This window comes from Pezoporus wallicus, unplaced genomic scaffold, assembly GCF_028554395.1.
Source record: "Pezoporus wallicus isolate ANWC-B61680 ecotype Strahan unplaced genomic scaffold, APGP_CSIRO_Pwel_v1 contig_6382, whole genome shotgun sequence".
In the NCBI taxonomy this organism is placed as follows: domain Eukaryota; kingdom Metazoa; phylum Chordata; class Aves; order Psittaciformes; family Psittacidae; genus Pezoporus; species Pezoporus wallicus.
The window spans coordinates 3171165-3198563 of NW_026638015.1; the positions used below are offsets into that span (position 1 = coordinate 3171165).

A 27399-nucleotide genomic window follows, 5' to 3' on the forward strand; every position below is an offset into this window, starting at 1 on the left:
CACAAAACTAAGATGCTCAAAATTCAGGGTAAGCCTAAGAACTCACAGGCAATGACCATACACCATGTAATTTGTGCTGCCCTGCATGCAGTTTGTTATATGCCCAGAATACCCCAAAGTTCAAAAGCCAGTAATAATAATAACTTCTGAAAATAAAGCTTAAACTTTGAATTAAAACTGGTTACTGCAGAATTTTGTACTAATACATACACAGAAAACAAAACTGCTTGTGATCAAAGGGAAAAAGAAAACTACTGCAAGTTTTTCAAGCTCTGTCCTACATTTTGGTATGTAATTACATTAACAGCTCACAATTCCCAGTTTTCCCAATTTATTTGCTACCACCTAGCAAGACTGAGGATATGATAGTCTATTCCTTGAAGCCTTTGGAGAAAAACAGATAAATAATAGCCACAAATCTATTTCATACCCATCAGTAGTCCTTTGCTTGTAACCCAACTTATGTGTAATTAATTTAAAGGGTTTCTTTTTCCTATAATTAAATCAAATAATTAAAATTAAATAATAAGAATAAAAATAAGAGACACTTGAAAGAAACTATAAAAGGGAACACAGGATTACAACGATCTATCAAACCAAATGCATTTAAAACGTGGGCAATGACGATCCCAGCGTCTTTGCCATCCAAATTACACTAATATAACCTTTCCCACATTAAAATGCCCACTAGCCTATGAAACAGGTTCATGTTATCCACATTCACATGAGAAATACACAAGGCTATTAATACGTGTTTGCATCCTTTGCCTTCTATTAAGTAACAGGCGACAAAAACAGAGCAAGCATCGCATGCTGCTGACAGGTTTGTAGATTTTTAAGTCATTTCCTGCCTTTTCTTGTTTCTGCTTTTATCTTTCTAAATATGACCTCCCCTAACTTTACAGGTTTGATTTATGAAAACTGAAATTACTCAACAGTTCCCAAGACCCAAATAAATAAGAAACAGAATAGTCATGGGGTTGGCTAGCATTTAACGCAAACACTTGCAGCTGAAAAACCAAGATTGCTGACCTCAATCATTCTGATCTAATTAAAGAAAACGGGTTAGAAAAGCAATTTTACCACAAAGCAACTAATATCCTTATGTTGGGAAAGACCTGTTCTGCTTATTCTACGATAAAATCATGGTTTTAAGATTTTTACAGGCGCAATACCAATAAAAATAATCACTTTTATTCATACTTGAGAAATGTTTTATTTCAATGCAATTGCCCGGTGTGGAATACGTATATTATAAAGGATAAGCCTACCATATTAGCAGATTTTCAATTAAAAAAGGAAAGAAATCCATGTGAAAGCACAGACAAACCATCACATACACACATATCTCTGCATAATTATAGAGGAATACAGGAACTCTGACTCGAAGCCTAGCAACAGTATCCAAGTATTAGTTAGGCTGCTGATCAACTACCCAAAACTCGCTCACCAGCTCAACGTGTTTCATTTCTCTATGGCAAAAATGCAAACAACATAAAACTAAAGAATCCTATTGCCTCGAGCTTCCGAGCTGCTGAAGGACAAGATGTACAATATCGAAACAAACCTTGTTCACTTGAAGAAGAACAACCCATGTCACTTAATCCATCTGAATATTCATCTCATCACAAAGAAGCAAGGCAAAAGGGAGAGTTAAAAATAGGTTATCCAAGTCAAAGGATTATCAGCTTGCAATGTACTTAATATCTGCATATCTGTATCTAAGGAAAGCTTCAATATTCCTACATATATGATTGGGGTTTGTACCTCCATCCTATAGAAGCCATAGTAAATTCCGTAGAGCAAATGCTTCCTAAATCTGCTGTGCTCATTTACTCACAGACAGCTGCAGGCTGGATGAAAACAATCAGGGATTAACTTTTCTATTCATCACATCTTTTAATCCATCACTTTCTCTTATTTTGCAATGAATAAATGCAGAAAGTTAAATACATTAGAAATGTGCTATAGCTCGTTAAAAAAAAAAGCTGTTTAAAAAGGGACATTAGTATTATTTTTTAACAACATGCAACTGCTGTACTGCACATCAGGAGTATACGGAATGTCTTCCTCTAAGCAGGAAGAATGATGGAACAACAGGCACTGAGCTGCAATACACTTCTGGGTTCCAAAGACTTTCAAAATAAATGATAATTATACTTTGATGTTGTTATAATCCTAATCTGGGGGCAGGATGTACTGAAATAATCTGAGAAGCTCTATTAAGCATCTCAGACTGCTTGTAAAACCAGTTGCTAACTACTTATGGTAACAGATTTTCTTGCTGGATGAAAAATCTATTTCAAATAGGACTAATTGCTAAATAATATAGCAATTTTCATTCACCTTTCAAACATTTGTCAAGAAAACAAAAGGGATTCAGTGATGTTTTGAACCTCGTAAAAGAAATACATACAATGAAATCTGGATCTTGGCTTTAATCCTTGACTGAGATCCTTTCTTCCTCTCCTCTGAATCTTTATCTTTTATGTTTGATTTGGTCATACAGGACTGCACCATCCCCTGCCTGAAATAAGACTCACGTGAACTTTTGCTGCTACTGACAGCAAGTTGACTTTGGTTGTACTAAGCCACAGGAAACATTGGCAAGGCTCTTATTTCTTAGTTTGTTACTGAAAACGATAGCACCAAGTAAAACAAATAGTTATCAGTGCTAAATACTTCTCCTGCCAAGGTTTCAATACATCAGTCACCCAGACACGCAATGTATTACCTGAGATGGAAACATTGTCAATTGATGGTGGGAAGAGGAGCAAGGTAAGGAAGAAGCACTCACTGATAAAAGAAGGGAGAACATGTATGAGAGAATCCTCACAGTTTTGAACTTGCAGAGGGTATATTCACATTTTTTAATAGCATGGAACAAGTAACAGGGGTTTTTTGCTCCTATAACGGCTAAATGGAAGAGTGTTCCACAAAACTCTGGTTTGATGGGAGGCACAAAGGCTTACAACCAAAAAGGGATACAACTGCTTAGTGCAACCTCGCCTGAACATTTACACGCTGCAGATCAGTCATGAGGACAGTCAGAGGAATTGGACCCCAGGTCTCCCCCTTCCACAAATCACCCTTTATTTCATCATGAGCTTCCTCTGTGCAATTATCCTTGAGACAGGGAGCTGCAGCCATTCAGAATGAGGATGTGAGAGAAATTAGGCTTTCTCCAGTCTGAAGAAACAACATGGAGCTAGGACCACTGAAGTACATGCTCTTCAACTGAAGTGCTGCTGCTGAGCTGCTCCAAGTACATCTACCCCCTCTGACCTTTCCTGATGGTTCTGAAACCCTAAATTACCTTCCCTCTCTTGAAACACACTCAGCATAGCCAAGAGAGTGGCCTGTCGCACAATTTTACTTGGCTGAGAAATTTACTGGCAAAATCTCCTCTTTCTTGAAGACTAGGTAGGGGCTCCTTCAATTAATCAGGTTGCCAATGGCGCCTACTTCTTCTGGTTTGGATCCAAACTTTAATCCATTTTGCCTTTAAAAGACTCCATCTCTCTGGAGATGAATCAGACAAATAATAAACATGGCTGCTCACACTGACCCTAAGTACATGCTTTTATCTGGCAAGATCTAAGTGAAATAACCAGACACTACACACCTCAGAAGAACATCTCTCTCTCACAGTCAGATGTCACATTAATCCGTGGGTCATTATCTTTGCCTTTTTTTACTCTAAAAAGAAGTTAATTTTACATTATTCTTCTTTTTACAGAAGTGTGAAGTCTTACGATTCTTTCAAAGAAGTTTATTTTACATACACCTCGTTTTTCAGCATCTCAACATATTTGTTTAATGTAAGTGCTCTATAATTAAATAAAAAGGAAGAACAATCTTTGTGGGACAAAGGTTTAGTGGCTGTGAATTAGAATTTCCTACTGCTACAGGATACTCCGGTCAAGTTTCACCAGAGCTCCCTCTCCATCATCTTCAACAACCGGGATAGTCTTAGCACTACAGGATGGCAAAGATACAGGACAAGGGGGTAAAAACACATAAGAAAATCTAAATAAGACTCCCTTTATGACATGCAATTCAGCCTCTTAACTGAACAAAACCAGACTTCACAGACAGCTTAAAAAAGGAATCTAATGTAAATGCCAACTGGCAGGCAAAGGTGGAATAGATAATAAGTGATACCAAATCATAAAAAAAGACATCACAGAATAGTTGGGACTGCAATGGACCTTTAAAGCTCATCCAGTTCCAACCCCTTGCCAAGGGCAGGGGCACCTTCCACTAGAGCAGGTTACTCCAAGCCCTGTCCAAGCTGGCCTTGAACACTGCCAGGGATGGGGCAGAAACAGCTTCTCTGGGCACCCTGTGCCAGCACCTCAGCACCCTCACAACAGTTTTTTTCTTTATATCTAACCTGAACTTCCCCTGTTTCAGTTTGAACCCATCACCCCTTGTCCTTTCACTGCAGTCCCTGATGAAGAGTCCCTCTCCAGCATCCTTGTAGACCCCTTCACACACTGGAAGCTGCTCTGAGGTCTCTGCACAGCTTCTCTTCTCCAGGCTGAACAGCCCCAGTTTTCTCAGCCTGTCTTCATATTGGAGGTGCTTCATACCCAGCACTTAAGCATATGTACTTGTTGAAGTGGAGCTCTTTGGAGCAGCACATTGAGATGTAAGTGCTGTTGATGATGGCACACTGCAGACTCAATCCCTTGCATCCACAGGTACGATACCCTCCTCCTATGGGAAGGTTGAGCACTGCCACCACACAAAGCAGCCCCTTCACTACAGCGCACAGCACAGGACCATGAATCATAAGCATTACATTACTGCTGGTAGAGCCTTATCATTGCAGTTTTGGCAACATTACTTGAAACAGCTTTGTGACTACTAGCAAACTGGAAGACACCCACACAATACCTTCTGCATTCAAAGTACAAGTGACTTCCTACTGCAATAGTTTGGGACAACAAAATTATCTAAGAATAATGTTAATTAGCACGTGTCAATCCAGATGGACATGGGTAGTGTAGTTCCTCACCATGTGAGATTAGAGATTTAAAGCAAATATTTTTCCTTTTTCAGATACTTGATTTGAGAAATGTAAGAACTTGTTTCTGCCACCAGATAAAACCTGCTTTTGTAACTACTAAATTAGGTCCAGCCTCCAACACTGCCACCAATTAAAATCTTCCCATACTTAGAATCATAGAAGCATAGAATAGTTAGGGTTGGAAAGGACCTCAAGATCATCCAGTTCCAACCCCCCTGCCATGGGCAGGGACACCTCACACTAAACCATGGCACCCAAGGCTCTGTCCAACCTGGCCTTGAACACTGCCAGGGATGGAGCATTCACAACCTCCCTGGGCAACCCATTCCAGTGCCTCACCACCCTCACAGGAAAGAACTCCCTTATATCCAATTTAAACTTCCCCTGTTTAAATTTGAACCCATTACCGCTTCTCCTATCACTACAGTCCCTAATGAAGAGTCTCTCCCCAGCATCCTTAAAGGCCCCCTTCAGATACTGGAAGCTGCTATGAGGTCTCCACGCAGCCTTCTCTTCTCCAGCCTGAACAGCCCCAACTTTCTCAGCCTGTCTTCATACAGGAGGTGCTCCAGTCCCCTGATCATCCTCGTGGCCTCCTCTGCACTTGTTCCAACAGTTCCATGTCCTTTTCGTGTTAAGGACAACAGAACCGCAAACAGTACTCCAAGTGAGGTCTCACGGGAGCAGAGTAGAGGGGCAGGATCACCTTCAACCTGCTGGTCATGCTCCTTTTGATGCAGCCCAGGCTTAGGATGACGTACCCAGTAAAGTAGGAAAATTCTTGTGGAAAAAAGTATTATTGCCATTTATATTACTTAGCTGTATATGAGGATTGCATTTAAGTCTCTATAGCTAAAGATCCTGTGCATGATGACCACTAAAAGCTAGAAGATTAGGTCAGAGATCTTCCATGAGGGATGGGAAGGTTTTTTTCCAGTGGATCAAGAGCAAGGTGGAGTTTTTCTCAAAGCATCACCAACCCCTTCTTCCAATGGATGCTGTTGTGAATAAGCAATCTCAATGACAAGCTTACTATTAAATGACTGAACAGCTCATCACCTCCCAGCTTAAACCTCCATAGAAGAGACCCACCCAAAGCTGCACGTATTCCAAAGCATTTCTCACACTTCTAACTTAATGACTATTGAGTCTAAAAGAATTACAAAATACAAAGTAACCATAATTATTGAATGAGCCTAAAATACCCAAACCAAGGTTTAATGAACTGGTTCAACACCAAAATTCACTATATACCCAAAAAGACACTTTCTGAGAGATGAAAGATGAAACGTTTCTCAAGAGACTTTAGAGTGTGATCTGTCCTTCATATATTCATGAAGATACTTCTCAAGCTCTTTACTATTCCTTCCCACTCTGTTGCCTCAAGGCTCTAAGAAGGTGCATTACGCAAATGATACATGTTGGAGTACATCCAAAACTACATGAATATAGCAGATAACCAGATAAGTAAGATAAATAAAAGCCAACTTGTTGAAGTTTCAACGCTGACCTTATTCTGCACGTTCATCATCATCCCAGCTCTTGGGTTTTCTGTTCAGGATATTGTTCTTTGATTTATTCCCTTTTTTTTTTTTTAACTGGGAGACATTCCAGAGAAAGACACGCTGATGACTTAATTTTTGTTATTTTATTTAAAGTAATAAATATGAAGGGACAAATTCCTGTTAAATTGAATTAGCTCGGAGGAAACAACATAACATAATGTTTCTTCTTTCAGACAAATTCAAACAGTTATGTGCAATCCACCAAAAAGCACAAGTGAACCATGGAAGCACTGCTATTTCTATCCTTCAGTGGAAAAGGGAAGGAATGAGGAAAACTTGCAGAATTTTCCTACAGAAGATAGCTTCTAAGCATTTCTCTAGAAATCATCAAACCCTACAGAAAGTCTTTACAGTCAGCAGTAAGTTCTGCCGAAAGCCTCAGCCACGTGGCTATCGCTTGTTTCCTGGACTGAGTCTCATCCATCTACTTGATAACTACATCCCAGCTTCTCCCACACACTGACATAACTGGGAACCTGCAACAGTCAGTCCAAAAAATGATGACAGTAACATCAGCGTTCCTTCAAGCAAACCAGTCTAGAGACTGCTGTTTGTAAGTATACTGTAAGCGTTACTTTGACTTTACAGTTACTCATACTGTAAGTGTATGCGTAATAAATGCTAGGAAGTTGTTCCTTCACTAGGGTTTTTTTTCTTTTATTGTGCACAACTACTCTTAGAAGAACAAGATCTATTTAAAGCAATATAAAACATAATACTGGCTACGTGCAGTAATTGTGCACTGACTCTACATGCAAGCCAAACTATTGAGGACTAACATGGCAGAAATAAAAGGATCATTTGAATCTAAACAACCATTTCCTTCCATTTCAACATCTTCATGAAGTTATAAAACCATGAGCCATATGTAAATATAGACGACAACAAGATGCTCACCTATTCACTGATTCAACTGTAGTTATTATTTACCTCAGACTGTTTATAAATACAGATGGATGAAGAATTCTTACATGAAAAGGAACTATCTCACTTTCTCAGGTAAGAACCCTTCAAACTCACTATGAGCTTTCATGCAGAAGTTATTGCCTTTATGCAAAACTGAAAGTCTCACAGTGCTATGAGAATTCATGTTACTGCACAGTTTTAAACTCTATTATAGATCATACACTACCAGAAAGGGAAATGAAAAGGATGCCTTAGTCCAGAGCAATTCTTGCCCGGTCTTAAGTTTGATGTGAGCTGGCCTAGTTTTCCACAGAAATTAAACACTATCAAGTCACAGATTTGCATCTCTGAGTTAAATCAGTGCAGATGACTATAGAGCCCCTCCTGTTTCAAAAGGAATGTCTTTTTTCCTCCAACTTCAAGATGTTTCTGTGGAACTTTAATTAATTTGGACTGAAGCATTTTAAATCAGTGTAATTAAACGATATTGGAAATCACTTTTATCAAACTTTTTTATTTTAATGGCAAAACTATTTATGTAAAAAGATCTTTAAAAAGCCTTAAGGTTTTCTGTCAAGGGCCCTTAACACCTGTAACTAGCCTTCATCCAGTGCCATACACTCAGTGAGAGGAAATGGGTTTATGGATATGGATAGACAGCTTCTGATATAGATTTTCATTTCATAGATGAGAATAATCTTTATCTTCTGCTTCTGACCAATTATTCATATTGAAAGCTGCTTTAAGCTGATGACAAAACAGCCTGCAGGAACCAATTTGGCTCTTCCAGGTGTGAGGATGTGTACTTAATCTGTTCCAAACTAATTTATACTTACAAAGCATCTACCACTCTGCTGTTGATTTCCATTTCCAGAGCATGTTTTGATAACATTTCAGGTTTTCCCCCCATCATGTCATATAGAGAAGTTACTTTTAAAATCTCCTTGAAATGATACTGTCATCAGCCCTGCAGTCACATCTCCCATCGGACCAGATTTAACATCTTTGCAAAAACCTGCTTTAAACATGTATAATTTATGTTCAGTGTCTGTAAATATTTTGCTTACCGATATCAGCTTCCCTGTGATTCTTGATATATTCAGCAAGCTCAAAGTTTCCCGCTATTATAGCCACCTAAAGGATTGGAAAATAGTTACAATTAATATATTGTTATAAACTTATTAAGTAGGAAAACATGTGTTACAATCCTGACAAACATCATACAAATACATTTTCACTTCACAAAGCAGAGTAACTGTTTCTTACTTCTATTCTGCAAGGCAATACATTTCTGAAACAACATTGAGATGCTCTCTCAATATCTCTGTAAGCAGCACTGCCAGTCTCCCAGATAAGGTGATTGAGGAGGTCTCAGGAGACTGATGGAGGAGCTGCAGCTTTTCATGTTGTAGCACTCAAAAGCAGCAGTGAACATTAAACACACCATCCCCAAAGCTGCAGGAACTCTACAGATGTGTGGAGAATGCCACAGGAGCAGCACACATCCAAGGTGGTATTTCCCTTTAATTGCTCCTGCCTCACTACTTACCCGCACAACGAAAGCAGGAGCTACAATGCAATGTATGCAGGATAGCCAGGGAAGAAGTACCAAGAACTATAAGCGTTCAGGTACTAAGTCACCAAAAAATACTTAAAAATAGAAACTGGGACAGTTTATGCGCATGTAAAGAATTTACAATGTTTTAATAAATATAGTTCTAAAATAACACTTTTTCATTTCTTTCCTGGTTGTTGAACACAGATGTGCAATATCTATTCTGAATTCTCCTCTCAGTGCGCTTAAAAAGAGAAACACCTCTGCTGGATATGAGGAAAGTGATAGAGTTGTGCCATCACCATCTCCTCCCTTCTTCTATTTTTTCCCTGAATATTGAGCAATTGCCTTTTCTGGCTCAATTTTGCAGCTTTATATTCTGACAGATACTGCTCCCCTAACGGCACTGTGGCTTTCCTGAAGGAGCTAAAAGGGATAAACTGGGCTCACCTTTCTCAAAGAAGCTTCTGCATGCACAAGGTGCAGGCCCAAAAAAGACTCAAAAGTCTTGTTTAAGGACTCTCCTAGATATAGGGCTAACGACAGTCATGAGACATGAATGAAAACTCAGTCTGAGCTGATGACAAAAAGATTCCGTGCAGCTTCGTACCACTCCACACACCTCAGGGATGGCGAATCATTCAAAGGAACACTAAAGGTCTTATGAAGTACAGTTAGTATGAGTAGCATCTATTAATGTAACACACATAAGATCTTGTTCCTGCACTCACCACAGGAAACTGAATGGACAATTGTATTTAACAGCAAGCAAAACAAACTTGTAAATCTTTGAAAATGAAGACTTTACCCAAGCAACAAGCCACAGACAGAAAACCTTGACTATTGTATAACTATGCCCCAAATCCATTTTATTTTATTTGCTTTTCAGGTTCTGTCTTTCTTCTCTTGGCAAATTCTTTTGTGTTTCATTAAAAGTTTCTATCCAATGTAACAGCTAAATAAAGTAATTATGTTTTCTTTTCATTTCAAATTTATCTATGTCATGGGAGACATTCTGTTCCAGGTCTCTGTAGCACCTAGCAGTTGTACTCAATACATGTACACTTGTGTTTTAAAATAAGCCCCAGTAGGCAGCCATGAACATGGGCAGTATAATCACTTTAATCCTTAAAATCATTAACCTGGATATAATATCACCATACTTACTAGTGAAAATCATGTCATCATTTTCTCATTACAGTATTAACAGTAAAGAAATGCACTGTTCTAGGTACTTATCAGTAGTGTTGGGTTCTTGGGAGCAAAATGCATTATGATGTATCCATAACACTGGTTCAAAACTTAATCCCACTTCTGCTTTTAGACTATGGTTGAAGAAATCAGTTTTTCTTCTCAAATACGTCATAAGATTTCTGCATGCACTAATATCTGCAAAGATCAGGGAGGTCAAGAGACAGGGGCAGATCGGCCTCGTCTCCAACACAGGCAATTGTCCAACTGAGAATTACTATTCTAACCACTCGTAAAATAATCTTATTCCAGGAATGACTCCTGAAAGAAGCTTCTTCTCAGAATGGATAATGTATCAGACTCTGGCCTCTAGTCTGCTCTGTACAGCCCCTGGTGTCCTGGCAAATGGTGCTATGAAAGTAATCCAGAGCTGTAGAAATATTCTCTAATTTCACATTCTGCAGCCTGGCTTGGTTCAGGTTCATAAAAGCAACACTTCACAGAATTACAGAGTAGTCTGGACTGGAAGGGACCTTAAAGCTCATCCAGTTGCAACCCCTGCCATGGGCAGGGACACCTTCCACTAGAGCAGGTTGCTCAATCTCCCCTCTGTCAGTTTAAAGCCCTTCCCTTTTGTCCTGGCACTACATGCTCTTAGCAAAAGTCCCTCTCCAGCTTTTTTTTGTGTGTAGATCAGGGGTTTTCTCTACAGTATAAGCAAGCAGTAATACCTCCCTTCAACATTACCTCTAATTAGCACAGAAAACTCAAACAGGGAACTCATCGGTGACAAGCAGCTTGCTAGACAGCAGCTACGTTACTCAAAAGAATCTTTGATATAGAGTAGATTTTAAGTACAAACATGCTGTTTAAGTAACAAACACATTCTATTACTTGAAAAAAAAAAAGATATTGCCAGATAACTAAGAGACAGCTTGACAGGGAATTGTTCCTGTACTTGCTTCTGATTCAAGCATTCAATTCAGCAGCTCAAGGTTACCATTTCTCTCCATTTCATTTACTTCAATCGGCTAAAAACAGCATGTAAAATTCTAACAGCAAAAAGGAAGGAAAAATATGCTAAGATCTAAAGAAGGCAAGGAAAAATTAAAAAGTACAAATATTTCTTGGCACAACGTCAATGTACTTCACTTGAATTTGATGGGTAAAGAGTGTGGGAGAAAGTGAAGGCAGAGAAAAATCAGAAAGACACAAAATTATCCTCATTCAGTTTTTATAGTTGCAAAGCACAAAGCACAGAGACCACAAACATTTCCCAGCAAAATGTGTCCTGAACCAGAGATATAAAGTGGCCAAATGAAACCATAAGCGTGAACACATTAGGACAAGGGAATGGGCTTCACAAGATCCAGGGCTTGACCCAAATTCAGGTGGTGCAAAGACTCCGTCTCCCCTAAGCTAAGATGAAAACTAAAGCAGAACCAAACTGAAGCTCTATATTTGCACTAAAATTCTTTGTACTTTAGGAAAAAAACTCACATTCTAACACAGAAACTTTGCAGAAAATACTAGTTTGATTCTCTACACACTTCATAATTTATATGGTTTTAAATAGCCGTATTTTGCTTCTTAGGATGTTTTGTAGTCAAGTGCTAGATTTCTGACTGAGGGGTTATGGCAGGAAAGAAGGTTTTGTTGGGGTTTTTTCCCCAATCACAACACATCTCTTCTTAGCAGTGAAAAGCAGCACAGCCAGCAAAGCTACACTCAAAGGTTTTTTTCAGTTCCAGAAGGAACTGGATTCCAGTCATGCAAACGCATCCCATGCATGTCTGCAGACGTGAAATACTGCCATGAAAGGCTGGAGGTAGCACTTTGCAACTCCCAGCTACTTACAGATTCCGTTATGCTGAGCCTTCAAAAATTGCAGCTTTTAAAACCTGCCTATCCAGCAGCCTTACTGTAATCCAGGTAGTTTCATTTCTGCAACAAATGGCCTTTCATTTCATCCTTTTGCCACAAAGACACTTATCGTACATCAAAAATCTGCATGCCACCTTATTCTGTAAATCTGATAAATTCTGTTTATGGATCTCCCTAAAAAAATTGTAACAATAAATCACTCATCTACAACTTCCACTCAAACCTGAGGTTTTTGTCTCTATTTCTGTAGCATGTATTTAACTTTGCATCAGCTCCAGAATCAGACAGCACCTGCAGCGTCCCAGCACGGTGTCAATCAGAGTCCAGCTGAAAAGCAGGACTAAGTAGTTCCCGCACAGCGCCTACAGACTTCAAGCAGGATCTCTCTCTGCTGTGCTGCCATTTGGTTGGGATCTCTGCCATGTTTCTACTGCACAGTCCAGAAAGCAGAAACTCTCTTTTGTTTATAATCATCATTAGAGGTGGTTTTAGATGAATGAGAGTAACCAAAGAGAATCATTTATTAGCTCCCTCCAAGTTTAACTGACCCCACTAAGGGTGTTAACACGGGCACCTAATCATATTCAAATTAGATTTGATAACATACATGACTGGTCTGAGTAAGTACATATGCTAACAACAGGGAAGTGAGGAGAAAGTAAAGCTAAGCAGGAAGATGTATCTTACCAGAAGGTTACTCATACAACATAAAAGGAAGTAGAGTAAACCCATGTAGATTGGTGGTATTACCTATTTCCATAATATGCTGGCTTCATAATGCCATCATAACAAAAAGCTAATGGAGTCACTGGCACAGGTCACAGCTGTGACACACTGAGGGCTGTCAACATGAAGCCACAGGGTTAACAACTCTGGAAAGGCAGTGGAGCAGTGGCTGCCACTGCCAGGGTACCTAACACAGAGTGTGACCAGAAACTGAGTGTTTGTATGGATCTTTGCTCTGCCTCAGCAGAAGCAAAGCTTTTACCCTCAGCTCACGGTCTCGCTGACTCACAGACAGATGCTCCTTTCAAACAATGCAACCAGATACAGTGCTTTACTCTTCGCCACACAGGGCAATGCCAGATGCTCTGCCACCAACTGAGCAAGGAAGGGAAGGAGTTTAACTGACACTTGGCTAGTTGCTATGGTTTGTAACTAAGTGACAGCTCAGTGAAGTAGAAACCTGAATGAATGAAGCAGCTGTGACCCTGAGACTGGGGGGAGCCAGCAGCAGACGGGGCACCCCATGACTTGGCCAGAACAGGGCACTGGATGAGGAATGAAACCCTCCTAACTGGTGAGCCACCTCAAGGAGGGGATTTCTTCTGGCACAGCATTATTCCCACCCTCTGGTCTTCTGATATTTACAGTCGGAAACGTTCCATCTGGATACAGGCAGTTTTTAAGCTGGCTCTCAGAAGTCAATTCAGAAATTAAATATTTGACCCATCTGGTTAGTTCTGCTTTCCTGATTCTTGTTCCCCAAAGAAATTTAGTTTAAATAATGACAAATAAGAGTACTTTGTATAAACAGTGCAACCTGACAGATGTCCAGTTACAGTCTCACTCTGCCTTTAGTGAGACAGAGTTTAACGTTTTCAGAGTCTGGACCAGACGTAAGTAGCAGCACTGAGTCACCAACGTCTCTGTTCAGCCTCATAAATGCAGTTCTCATTATATCAATTACTTACATTCAAGTAGTTAGATTTTGTGATTGTGATTAATGCAGTGCTTTGTTCCTTTCGGGAAATTGGAAATTATATATACACTTTACCTGTCACTAACCTTTCACAATTGATTTTTTCCGCTCTTGAAATGTAACACAGGTAGAAGTTCTATTAAATTAGAGCAAGATCTTTGTAGCCTGTTAGCAAACACAATTTTAGAGCTTTATAGGTTAGTCCCTGAAAGACAAGCACCAAAACCAAATTACATTATCGCTCTTTGGAACAAACTGCTATGAGAAACGGTATAGAAAAGAAGAGAAATTGAAGTTATCCTCTCTTAAATCCAGCCAATGATCTTGGACAAACTTTCTACATGGGAGTGAGGAGAGTATCTCTTAGTTCATTTCTGTCTCTCTCTCACTCTAGGCTGCTGAGGTTCCTTCTGCACATGCTTAAATCTTAGACCAGACAAGACATAAAGCTTTAGAATGCTCTGCCTAAATGGAGAGCGGAGGAAGCTGCTTGGGCTGCACAGCTGTAGCTGCAGTTCACAAGCAGCAGTTCATGGTAAGGCAGGCAGCACCCCTCACCTGCTTTTTCTCCCCCTTCTCTTCCACACAATCTCACTTTCCTGATGGAAGTACATTACATTATTCTTTTCTTCAGGGCTGACGTTTCACCCTTCCACTGTCTCTGCTAACCAGCAGTGCACACTATATTACTGTCTTTCCGGAAAGCTTGGAACTGCAGTGATATCTGGAATTGCAGATACCTGTATAGCACAGGTATGGCACTATACATTAAAGGAGATAGCTCTATTCCAGGACAAAATGCAGCTTCAGTCTTGATTTTGTTTAGTTTCAGCCAAGGAGCAGAAATGCAAATGGATACAGGGGATACTCTGAGGACAGGTACCCTACATGCTCCCATCTTCAGGTGACACTGGAAGGACAGTGTGAAACAACCCTGTAAATGAGACTGCAACCATAAGACGCTCCAGAAACTGCCTTCCACTTTACTCACAGACTTCTGAAATAATAAATTATCTATTTTAACACTGAGAACTCTATTATTATAACAAGAAACACCATTCACGCCATTACATAACAGGATTCACAATCACCAGACACTCGTAAGGAATTAACACAAGTGAATTTAGACGGAATGGCTGGGATCACTTTCTTCATCAAAAGGCTGCCAGAAAAGCTCTTCCACATGTCATAATCAGGATGTTTTCTTACTATTAAAAAGATAAGAAATGTTATCTATAATAAGCATCATTTTCCAGACAAAAATCATATCAACAATTCACCCAATAGCTGACATATCAAGAGGTGATAATCAGCAAGGCAATCTCTAAACCATTCCGTTATCATCACAACCTTCAGAGACAGGCACCTCTCTGATCCGATATGAAAATCTAACGATGCTCAACGTGAGGCAATGAAAAGGCACAGTAATTCAACTTCAACGTATTTCTACTGCGTACTCTGTAAAGAAAAGCTCTTCCTAATAAAACAAAGAGGTAAAGGAGTCTAAAGCCACCTTGAAGTCTGTCCCAGGGTACCATCAGGTATGCAGTGGTCATCCACAAGGACATTACAAAGTCAAACTTAGGTTGTCAAGAGCACAGACTCGTCTCTCACACAGCACCATGAGGTACCATCCCTGATAAATAGCGACAAAAAAATCATACAGCACATTCTGCAGCCTCCGAAAAAGGGATCTTATATCAGTTTCCATTAGTTGCTCTCATACACAAGCAGCATGTACATGTTAAAGCTCTCTTCAGTGGTACAGATGGAGTTCGGTTTGGAAAAGCAAGAAGCAATCTGCATTCCAAATCTCTTTTCCATAGGTGTGGGAGAAAAATGTATCCATCAAACACTATTGGCTTTGTACATGATTTCAGAGAGCCGGTACATGAAGGTGTGTTTACTTACTCAAGAAATTAAAGAACATATCTAGAGCTCAGTTTGCTTTGGAAATACATCCTCTTGTAATACCTTGGCAAAATATGACAACTTGGCAAGCACTGTTCAGAGCTCAAATCACAACATAGACTTCAGGTACCTTCACAGTTAGGGGAGACATTAAGAATTCAATACATACAACAAAATGGGGTTTTCTTCTCAACTAGTTGGAAAATTCCATCCAGCTACAATAGCCATATCATCTCAAATAGAAATGCTGAATATTCATGAACTCTGTATTTTACTTTCCAAAATCAAAAGGCAAAGCATCATTCCACATTTTATAGTTAGATTTATTACAGCTGATTTTTGACTTGGAGGCTACAACACTGCAAAGAAAACCAGCGGAAGCTTCTTCGTTCACCTCATTCTAAAATAAAACCAAATGCTTGATTAATACACTATTAATATCACTAATCCACTCTCTTTTTCTAAGAGCATTCCTGAATACATATAATAAGGATGACATGAGACATGACCTCAAGAAGATACATATGCTTTACATTATGGAGACACACATTTACACTCCAAAACTTACTTAAAAGTAATCCGTTTTAAAACTGAGATCTAATACAACTATTAGTAATCTATCCAAAGCAAGTTACTATTTTGGGAAGTTTATAGTAGGGTTGTATTTTGTTCATATAATATTTTTTGTTGAAAATTTACCAGAACTGAGGTTTTAGTTCATAAAATTCATTTTACCAATTCATTTTATCCCTTTGAAGCTTTACTTCAAGTTTCAGTAAAACTCACTGAAATAAGAGGAACAAGACAGACACAGAATAAAGAAAAGCAGTAACATTTAAATATCTTTCCTTTAAATGATGCTCAGTAAAGGTTTGTACAAAGTGCACAGATAACCCACATCTTCTACCCTGACAATAAGACGTTGTAAATTCTCCTAAATGATTCTAGAGTAATGCTATCAAAAACTAAAGTAAAAAATCCTACTCAGCATTTTCGGACATGCTCTTTTCCTGGACAGAAAATAATTCTTAGCAATTTTAATTAGATAATGTAACACAAGCTTAACATTCCGCATTTTGAAAGGTACTAACTCTGTATATTAATATATCTGATGTCCAGTAGATGGCAAAATATCAGCAACCATCATCATTAATCTTCTTGAAACTTGCTTAATTTAATCCCCAAAGTCTTTTTTTCCTTTTTCTCTCTATTCTCCACTTTCTAATTCCATCAGCGAGCAGGATTAGCTTTACCTTTTGGATGTTTTCTGTATGTTATCTGCTTGAAAGACAAGTTCATCTTCATCAGTTCTTGATACAACAAAGCACAATAATGTTACTATCCTTTAAATAGTCCTTTGAAGACAGTTTCTTCACCACTGAGATTTTTTTCTCCAAAAAGCATGCTGCTGCTACTGTTCCCAAATTTGCCAGCACATGTTAGCATACTGTGTACAAAAATCTCTTAGCAACAATATCTTAGTGTCTAACATTTTCCTTCTTCTAACTATGATTCATGGAGCCATCTGTAGTCAGATATTGACATGCAGTATCTTAAAATAGATACCTTACATTTGCTCAACAACTAGTTTTAGCATCTGAAAATATAAATTATGGGAAAGGGCCAATATTTCTTTGAGGCTCTTCATCATTCCCTTGATCATTTTAGCACTGTTTAAACAAAGGCTCGCCACCAGCGCTTCGCCTCAGTATTAAGGTCAAAGTATTCCTGCTTGGCAGAGCGCAGCACGTAGGCAACCCCACCGCGCCGGTGCAGTCCCTTATGTAAGTCCTCCAAGCAGTGTCAGCAACTTCCCTGGTGAGAACCACCTCGTGCTCATCCCCTGGCTACATTTTGATACTAATCAAAGACCAGGTGTTAAACTTCTAGCATTGCTGCATATAAGATCTAAAGCATTTTTCAGACCTTTGGAGTCTAAGCCTCATGGAAAGTATCCTATAATGGGTGCAAAGATGCCATTGCCCAGCTGAGACATTGACCAAGACTTCTGCAGCAGTGGATGCTGAAGGGAATGCATCAATGCCCCACACCCTGCTCAAGGAACAGGGGAAAAAAAAAATGACAACTGACCTCCCAGTTTTTGCCTCCAGAAGTTTCCACTCAGAAGAGAAAGCATCCTGTTTTCAGCTATAGCAAATTACCTATTAGGTGTCAAAGACTTTATATAATCCAAGTTATCTGTTGCAGGGAAGAGTGCAATTTTGTAACTTTAAAGAATAGCATGCTACTAAAATCAGGCAATGTTAATTACAAGTAATCATATCCAGTAGGAGACATTATACAGAAAGATTGGGTAGCATGGCTTGGAAACAATCCAAAGTGTGAGTACAGGCTTCCACCCCAGTGCAATCAAACAGAATTTCAAGCACTTCAAAAGAACAAGGAATTTCCCTTTTTGAGCAAATAGTATTTTAAAAATAAGCAAATATGCAACAATGTTCATCCAAATAGATGATGTGAATTTAGCAGAGCATTATCAAAGAAGTATACTGTGAACGTAACAGTGCTGGCACATTTTTACTGCTAAAATGCTGGTTTTGCTTGCAAGAGGCTTTACAGTCCCTATGGGTCTTTGAAATATGCTCAGTAGCCATGAAACAGTGCCAGGGCTGACTAACTTTGCGAATTCAAGTCAAAATTAAGAGAAGGCTATCAAAGGGAATGACCTCCTTTTAGTCTCTTCATGTCCTGCAGTGCTGTCTTTGCAGGACTCTACACAGGACTGACACATAAAAATGCCTCTAGGCAGCCCTGTTCATTCTGCAGTAACCTCATTATGATTTTAAAAGCGAGAACCTGTATTTTATTTTACACTGGCCTTTCACGAACATACACAACTGCGTTCTTAAAAGTTAACTACTCCTATTCATCAATAAGCCATGACTGAATACCCTCAGATTAAACTAAGCCAGCATGGACACCAAGATAAAAAACTGTAAGCCTTTTCTTCACAACATGTGAGCAAATCGGTTCTAAACCACCTCACTCTCTCACTCTCACATGCAAACTTAACCATTGTTATGCAAGAACCAGCTTGCCAGGAAGTGTAGAACTGAACACAGGGGTAGTCCCTTAAAGTGACCACAAAACATGGCAGAGAGCAAAAAAGGAACATGCCAGGGACAACTCTGCAGCTTCGTGGCCTTTTTTTACTTCCTCCTGTATCGTTAGATGAGAAACGATGCAGATTTTTAGGTTACTTTGTACAGACTGTATTAAGCCTCCTTGACGGTCACTGCATGCATTGGGGAATTTAATGTTAAATCTGTTTCAAAAATAGAGAAAAGATTCCATCTTCTTTCTGCCTCTCTGCTAAAACACCACCTTCGCAAGTCAGTCTCCAGTAAGACGCGCCTTTCTACATCTGTGTTTTAATAATTGAAATGAAGAAGAAAAAGCCATCAGTGTGATACACACACATTTACAATTACAGACTTATTCCAGGGGAAAATCTAGCTCAAGCTGGGAAGAGCCATCAGAAGCCAGTTATTACATAATCCTTATTACTGCTACATGGGCAAGCAGCAATCGCTAAGGAGTATTTACTGAAAGCAGCTAAAGCCAGGTTGCAGCATCAGATGAAAGCAGCTAAGACAGAGCCAGTAATAAAATTGACTTAATTTTCTCTTCACCACCACCCCCCATAATCTGCTAAATCAAAACGCCATGAAATGCAGCCTTCTTCAGCTGAACTCCTTTAGAAAGTGTGTGCTACCTGCTAAGGTTTTGTTTTCCTTGACATTACAGCACATGTCAGGCTATACAGAAAACTCAGCTCGAGGGTCTAGGGGTCAGCGCTGCTCTAGGGTAAAACCTTTCACCTCATGGAAAAACCAAAATGTGCTACATGAGCAGCTTCTTCCTCAAACACTTACAGCGAAATGTCTTCCTACTCACAGCAGGCAGCAGGATCCTGCCCACTATTTCGCAGTGAAACCTGTTTATGGGATTCAATTCTGCAAACACTTAATACAGTGTTGCTTAAGCTGCCAACCAGAATGGCTGAAAATGCTTTCTGAAAGCCCTTAGGGTAAAAATGCATTGGGTTAATAGAATACTATGATTATTTTACCCGACACATTTGGTGGATTCACTCCAAATTCCATGGGTTAACTATAATAAAACCTTTGGAAACAGGAGTCTGGTAGAAGTTAACACCAGTAACATGCTCTGATGGACATAGGACGGCAGCATATGTCAAATGCTTGTCATGAATGTTCTCTCCAAATGGCAACACAAGATGATGTTAAGTCTGTCCTAGAGGCAAAGATCCTCCATTTTTATGAGCAACAAGTACTCAGATACCACCAGAAATTAACACTGAATGGTCTGTATAGATGTGCAAAACCAAGAGCCACAACATCACCCAACCATCGCTATGATCATTAATCCATACTCGCAGGCATGAGCATCCACTAGTCCCACTCACAGGTTGTGCTCAGCACTGCATGGACACAAAAATATCACTGTTTCCCAGAAGTGTAATTGTTAAGTTCATAGAGCCATAGAATGGTTTGGGTTGGAAGGTACCTTTAAAGGTCTCTGCAGTGAGCAGGGACATCTTCCACTTAACCAAGTTGCTCAGAGCCCAGATCAACCTGGCCTTGAATGATTCCAGAGATGGGGCATCTGCCACCTCTCTGGGAAACTTTCTCCAGTGCTTCACCACCCTCACCATAAAAAAATTCCTCCTTATACCTAGTCTGAAGTTGTGACAATCCCTTCAGATCCAAGCAGACAGAGGACCACCAGAGAACAGCAGGACACCACTGGGCATCCTGGTCATCATGGTAGAAACAGCCTCAGCACAAAAGGTGGATTTCTATTCCCCTGCTATTTTTGGTTCATTAAGTATTGACTAATTCAATCAGTGTCACTAAAGCAATTACATACACAGAACAGCAGCATACAAAATGTAATAAGGTAACACATTATAGAAACTAAATGGCATTAATACCGCAAAAAAAACACAGTTTTATATAATTATATATATTAATATATATATAATTAAGATCATACAAATCTCCACTGCCTCTTGCAACTTCACCCATGCCAACTAACTGTGTCTGCATCATACATGAGCCTTTCTTTCTTTGAGGCAACAACTGGTGCTGAGCTTTACAATGCAGTTTGCTGAATTCATCCCCTTTCATAGAATGATAGAATAGTTAGGGTTGGAAAGGACCTTAAGATCATCCAGTTCCAACCCCCCTGCCATGGGCACGGACACCTCATACTAAACCATGTCACCATATTATAACCTAGCTTCAGTTGCTTCCAAGCTTTTGGAAGTTGGTGGAAAAACAGACTGGCTCCTAGCTACCTCCGAAACACTGATTTTCCCAGGGAAATCCTGATGCATGTGGGAACACCTGAGCCATTTCAGCAGGAAACCCCTACCTGGGTGGGGAGAAATAGCACAAAGAAGTGGGGGAAAAAAGGTCTGGGATCATTTTCATGGAGCTCAATACAAAAGATAGCCTCATGGAGACTCCTCCATAAGTTTACAGTCACAGAACAACTGTGCAGCAACAACAGCTTTTTTTAAAAGACACATTCTGCAGTATTTTTAGCCTCTCCAAGCGTGGCAATATTTTGCCTTTCTCAATAAAAGACAATCAGATCATCTCATTTCTTTTCGTTTCCCTGTATCACTTCCATTTGTCTTCTCTTCTGGAAAACGACAGGGGTTACAACAAAGGGGAGTGATCAGCCAGCGCTATGCAAACCACCTCTGCATCAAGGTGATTGCATTTCAAACCCATTCTCTATCCATATGTATTTTTGTGCTCCTGTTCTCTTGTCATACCCAGCCCTTATTAAGCCAAGCGAGAGTATTAATGAAAGCCCCTTGGGCTGAGGTCTACCTTCAAAATTAGCTGTAGTATCTTCAGAAACAGTTGAGGAAGAAGCATTTTTGCTGTTTCATGTTTTCAGCAGAAATATTACTTCAGCTTTATCTTCCTGTCACCAGCTGGATCATGAATCAAATAGCGGCCCTTGGATATTGCACTTCATGTGCCAGTCAGGAGGATCATCTGCCTCATGGTTTGTCAATACTTCAAACCTGACAACAGCAGGAAACCTGCTGACACTTGAGGTCACCTCTAACTTGCTATCAAGCACTTTCCCATTGGAAGCATTACTTGGAACAACATCCTGTATCCCTACTATTCTCAGGAATACGTTCACTTGCCAGCATTACCCTTAATACCCTGACAGATACCGTATCAGCATCACAAAAGCATAAATACACCTGCTTCTCAAAGGAGAACATGTGTTCCTCTGTATAAATAGCACTCCGAGGTAAGTGATGAGAAAACATATCACAACTAATCCTTGTTTGCACCTGGATATATCACCATAAGACTCCTCCTTTTTAGTTTATTTTAATTATGTCTTTATAAGACAAGTGTATGTTGAGTAGTCCTGCATATAAACATTCACAGTCCCTTATTTTTAAAGGTAAAATCCATAGGTTGTTCTGGGATGGTCACTTGTGTAGATTTAAAAGTCGTAAATGCAATTGTTACTAATACCTCTGTGCCCAAATCTTCAAGAGCCATTCTGCAGAATTTATTATTAGATTTATTCTAGTACTTTTGGGGGTTTTACATGATTAAAATCTTAAATCTTTTCCTATCAGTATCTAAATATGACAAATGACTAAGTGTGAATTAGACCATACACTTCCATGACAGATTGGCCTTTACCTATTATTACTGTACTACAAACCACAATGTAACTGCTCAACACACAGAAAATAAATCCACCGAAGCAAGTATGAATAAATTCCATTATTTGCCTCAAATCAGGACAAAAGCTGAAAGTCTGACTAAAGGCAGAATGCAGCATGAGAAGAGAGCTATATTTTTTGCCAGCAATACCCAATATTCAATAATGCATTCTTCACCCTGGTGCTTCAGGAAAGGAATAAGGGTGAAAATAAATACTTGTCCTTGTGTAATTCACCTGATCCATTGACAGCTACACATTCTAACACCAAGAGAGAAAACTATTTATATTTGCTAAGTATTTATAAAGGTGCCTTTTTGTGGCACCACCCAGAGATTTTTAGTTTTAAAAATCCTAATTCCTTTAAAATCCCTTTCAAAAGTCAGAGGCAAAAACAATACCTGAGAATAACTTCTTGTCCTTTGCCTGTAAATTTCATCAAAAAAGACAGAAATTAAGAATTATAATAACCTAAATCAAAATTGAGGTTTGAGAAGCCATTCTAGTGATGTGCTGCATAATAAAATTGATTTTTCAGCCCACTAGCAGGGCTGGGAGCACTGTGTGCATGTCCACCTTGTGAAAGCCCCGTCCTCCCTGGCCACTCAGCTTCATCTCCCCAGTCTGAGGCTTCCTCCCCAGCATCACTACCCAAGCAAGCCTCCCTTCTCCTACAGTTAGTCCCTATTCTCCCTCTAATCTCATTTCCTTTGTCTTCTGCCCTTGATGATTAAAAATGTCCGCAAGACTCTCATCCATCTCAGAATCACAGAATGGTTTGGGTCGGAAGGGACCTTAAAGACCATCTAGTTCAAACCCCCAACCAAGGGTCTTGCTCCATTCACTCTTCCAGCTCTTACAGGTTCCCAGCCAGTCTTGTGCTGTCCCACCACCTTCACTTCCCCATGCCCAGTTGTGCCTGATTCTATTCCCCCAGCCAGCTTAGCACCCAAACATGCACTCTGGCTTTGGAGCTCCTCTATTTGAGTCAGACTGCAAACCAGTTTACACAATCATAATATTAAGATGGAGATCAGCAACAACATACAGGGCAATTAAAGAAAACAAATCAACACAACAGGGGAGATGGGACAGGGAGAGGTGGGTCAACAGAGTTTCTCAGTATGAGCAAAACAACACATGTTTTCCCTCACCCATCCACCGAAACAGCTGAATCATTTTGTTTTTCTGAACAATGCTGCCTGACACCAGGCATGGAAAAAATTCATTTCAAATGACTCAAACCTGGCAATAATACGAGCAGTTGAAAATAGCTGTACACCCAACACACTGAAAGGAACAGTTCTACCTGCAGTGGAGCTTGTAGACTGATGCTCCTCCTGCCATCTATGTAACATCAGCACAACGAGAGCCTGCACTGGTCTGGGACAGCAATGATCAATACTAAGGTACACCTAAGAGAAATCATTCTCAGGTACAACTCTGCCATTAAAAGGTGTCACTAAATGCCACCTTGAAATCATTCTTCTGTATATTTGACCATCTGCTTTAAAAACACTGACAAATTACTAGCGCTATGAGCTCTAAGCTTGAAAGTGCTGTATAGTCCATATGAAATCACATGAATTACTCATAGAGCTTCTGCTACTGAAAGAAAAAGGAAAAACATGATAAACAAGGTTCATTTTCACTTACACAACAGAATATCAACAGCTTGCAAACACTGCAAAACTGAGATTTCCAAGCTACTGGATTATTATTTGCCATATAAGCAAGAAATTAATTTAGGAACACATGTAATGTATGTAAAACTATGGATGTTGATAGGATATCCATGGATATCCTATTTTTCTGAAAGGGTATTTTGTGTTTTACTAATAAAATAGAAACTATAAAGGCAAAATAAACCCTAAAACAACTGGAAAGGTTAAAGTTAACCTATAGCTGGAACAGAAGTTACATTTCAGCATTTGTAAGCCAGTGTATGAGAACTAAATTATGTACTGTGTGTTGGTGGCAAACATCATGTTTTGGCAAGTTCTATCATAAGGTATAAATGAATTGCTGTGGAGGCACAAGCAGTACTCACAACAGGCACGGCTGAGGGCACATCCAACTTCACTCCTTTGAAGGAATGCACATCCCTGCTTCCATTTTAGTTACTTCAAAGGAAAAATGGTCAAGCCCCATGTATATAAGAGTTTATTATTAGGTAGCACTTGAAGATCTGTAATACCAATGGTTTTTTTCCATCTGTTAGTACAGAATAATTAGTGTGTAAGGTACTTAGGTTACCCAGCCAGGACGGGACAGATAAGAGAATGATGGATAAACAGAACTGGCAACAGAATATAATGATGTGGCACAGGTTTCATTTTACCTCTCATTGCTGGTCATTCTTTAACTAAAACACACAGTATACACAATTTCTTCACTTGGTCACAGCGATGCAGGAATTGCCCCAATCCACCTGAAACATCCACAGGGAGGACAGAGAGAGGAGATTGACCCCACATCCATACAAGCATTAATACTTATTAAATGGGGGGGAGACCCCACAAAAAGACATATAGAGAAATGCTCCATCCTCGGCAGTGTTCAAGGTCATGTTAGACAACTTGAGCAAACCTGGTCTAGTGGAAGGTATCGCTGCTTATGGCAGGGGGCTGGAACTAGATGAGCTTTAAGATCACTTCCAATCCAAACCATTCTGTGATTCTATGATTCTGTGAAATTCCTGCTGACCCATATTCTGTGATTGCAGGGTACAGACTATCAGCACAGCCTATCGCAGTTGCCAGTCACGGACAGACTTTCAGCTATGGGTGACATCAACCATACTCAACACTGACTACTAACTTAATGGACCCCAGTAATCAGTCAGGATGAAACACATTCCTTCAAAGGTACCTAATAAATGCAAAAGTAAACCTCAAAGCAGCCTTCCAGTATCTGAATGGGGGCTATAGGGATGCTGGGGAGGGACTCTTCATTAGGGACTGTAGTGATAGGACAAGGGGTAACGGGTTCAAACTTAAACAGGGGAAGTTTAGATTGGATATAAGGAAGAAGTTCCTTACTGTAAGGGTGGTGAGGCACTGGAATGGGTTGCCCAGGGAAGTTGTGAATGCTCCATCCCTGGTGGTGTTCAAGGCCAGGTTGGACAGAGCCTTGGGTGACATGGTTTGGTGTGAGGTGCCCCTGCCCATGGCAGGGGGGTTGGAACTGGATGACATTAAGGTCCTTTCCAACCCTAACTATTCTATGATTCTAAGGGCTTCATTAAGAAATACAGTCAAGCTTTTTCATGGCCTTGACACCTGGCTAGACCATTTCAACACTTACTCTGCTAGACATATGATCCAATAAATCCATGCTTGTTTTAATAAGCACTGTGATTTGGTAAGAAGTGAACACAGTCACATCCTCTCTGGTGGTAAAATTACACTACATTCATTGAAGCTAATGCTAGATACAAACTCATGCTGCTCATTTTCATCCAAATAAATAAAGCTTTGGCAGGCCTTGAAAGCAACACACAAATTTCTCCATGTCTGGGTGCTTTTGTTTTACAGAACAGCACAGTTTTCATATCAGCAGTTTTCTCAGCAGCAATTCAAAAGAATCACCCTTTTAGAGTTCTGAGAAAGGAACATAATGGAGGTTACTCAAAGGAATAGATGCTGCAGCTACAACCAGTCTCATTATGTACATCTGAGATGCTTCGATGTTCCTTGCTACTGATTACATGAGTAAACATTTTTAGCATGTAAAATCCTATTAACTCAAGGGGATTCTGCATAATTTTATAACAGCTCCAATTGTGGTGTTTGATCGACTGGGTCAGCAACAGATGGCCAAGAATTAATTCTAATGCTGCTTTATTGCAGTGCTGGCATCAGGGTTTTCTCTACTGACTCCAGCCACAGAAATTAGAATTCTTCCTACATTCCCTACCCCTCAAAGTAAGACACCACAGAATCACAGAATCAACCAAGTTGGAAAAGACCTTCAAGATCATCAAGTCCAACCATTATCCCGGCACTGCCAAGGCCACCACTAACCCACGGCACTGAGGCCTCATCTCCACGGTGTGTGAACACTTGCAGGGACGGTGACTGCAGCCCTGCCCTGGGCAGCCTGTTCCAATGCCTGAGTACCCTTTGGGGAAGGAATTGTTCCTCAGCTCCATCTAAACCTGCCCTGGTGCAGCTTGAGGCCGTTTCCTCTTGTCCCATCCCTTGTTCCTTGGGAGCAGAGCCCAGCCCCTCCTGGCTCCATCCTCCTGTCAGGCAGTTGTAGGCAGCCATCAGGTTCCCCCTGAGCCTTCTCTTCTCTGAACTGAACCCCCCAGGTCCCTCAGCCCTTCCCCATCACACTTGGGATCCAGGCCCTGCACCAGCTCCACTGCCCTTCTCTGGCCCCGCTCCAGCACCTCAATGTCTCTCTTGTAATGAGAGGCCCAGAGCTCAACACAGGATTCAAGGTGCAGCCTCACCAATGCCCAGCACAGTGGGATGATCATATAATATATAATAACATATAAAACATATAATAATATTGTATAATATTATTTAGTAACATATAATAAATGGTAACAGAAAGGATCTTATTCCATAGGGCCATGAGATAGTTCACTGGTCACTAAATGCACTTCCAAAGCTATACCCTTCCCCTAAAATTATTCCATCTGTCTCCTGTGCTCCCTTAGTTTTATTTGGCTTTGGTTACTCATCCTTCACGTCTTGAAGCCTTACAACCACCACCTCTAGCCTTTAAAATGTTTTCTTCTCTGCCTTTTTCCCCCCTGTATTTTTGTGTTCTAAGAGGAAGAAGAGTCAATACAAAGAGGAAGACAAATGCAAACTATTCAACCTGCCATTTACCTTCCCCCACATAAAATACTAGAACAAACATAAAAATTAATCTCAAA

The 27399-nt window shown here is 40.0% G+C and overlaps 1 protein-coding gene across 4 annotated transcripts in view; it reads right to left on the bottom strand.

Moving 5' to 3' along the window:
- Positions 1-27399, bottom strand: part of SHANK2 (SH3 and multiple ankyrin repeat domains 2) — a 359601-nt gene that overhangs the window by 266332 nt on the left and 65870 nt on the right. For all 4 annotated transcript variants that reach the window (XM_057408748.1, XM_057408747.1, XM_057408746.1 and 1 more), the window contains one exon: positions 8574-8640. In XM_057408748.1, the coding sequence (XP_057264731.1) occupies positions 8574-8640 (67 nt within the window). The remainder of the gene's footprint in view (positions 1-8573; positions 8641-27399) is intronic.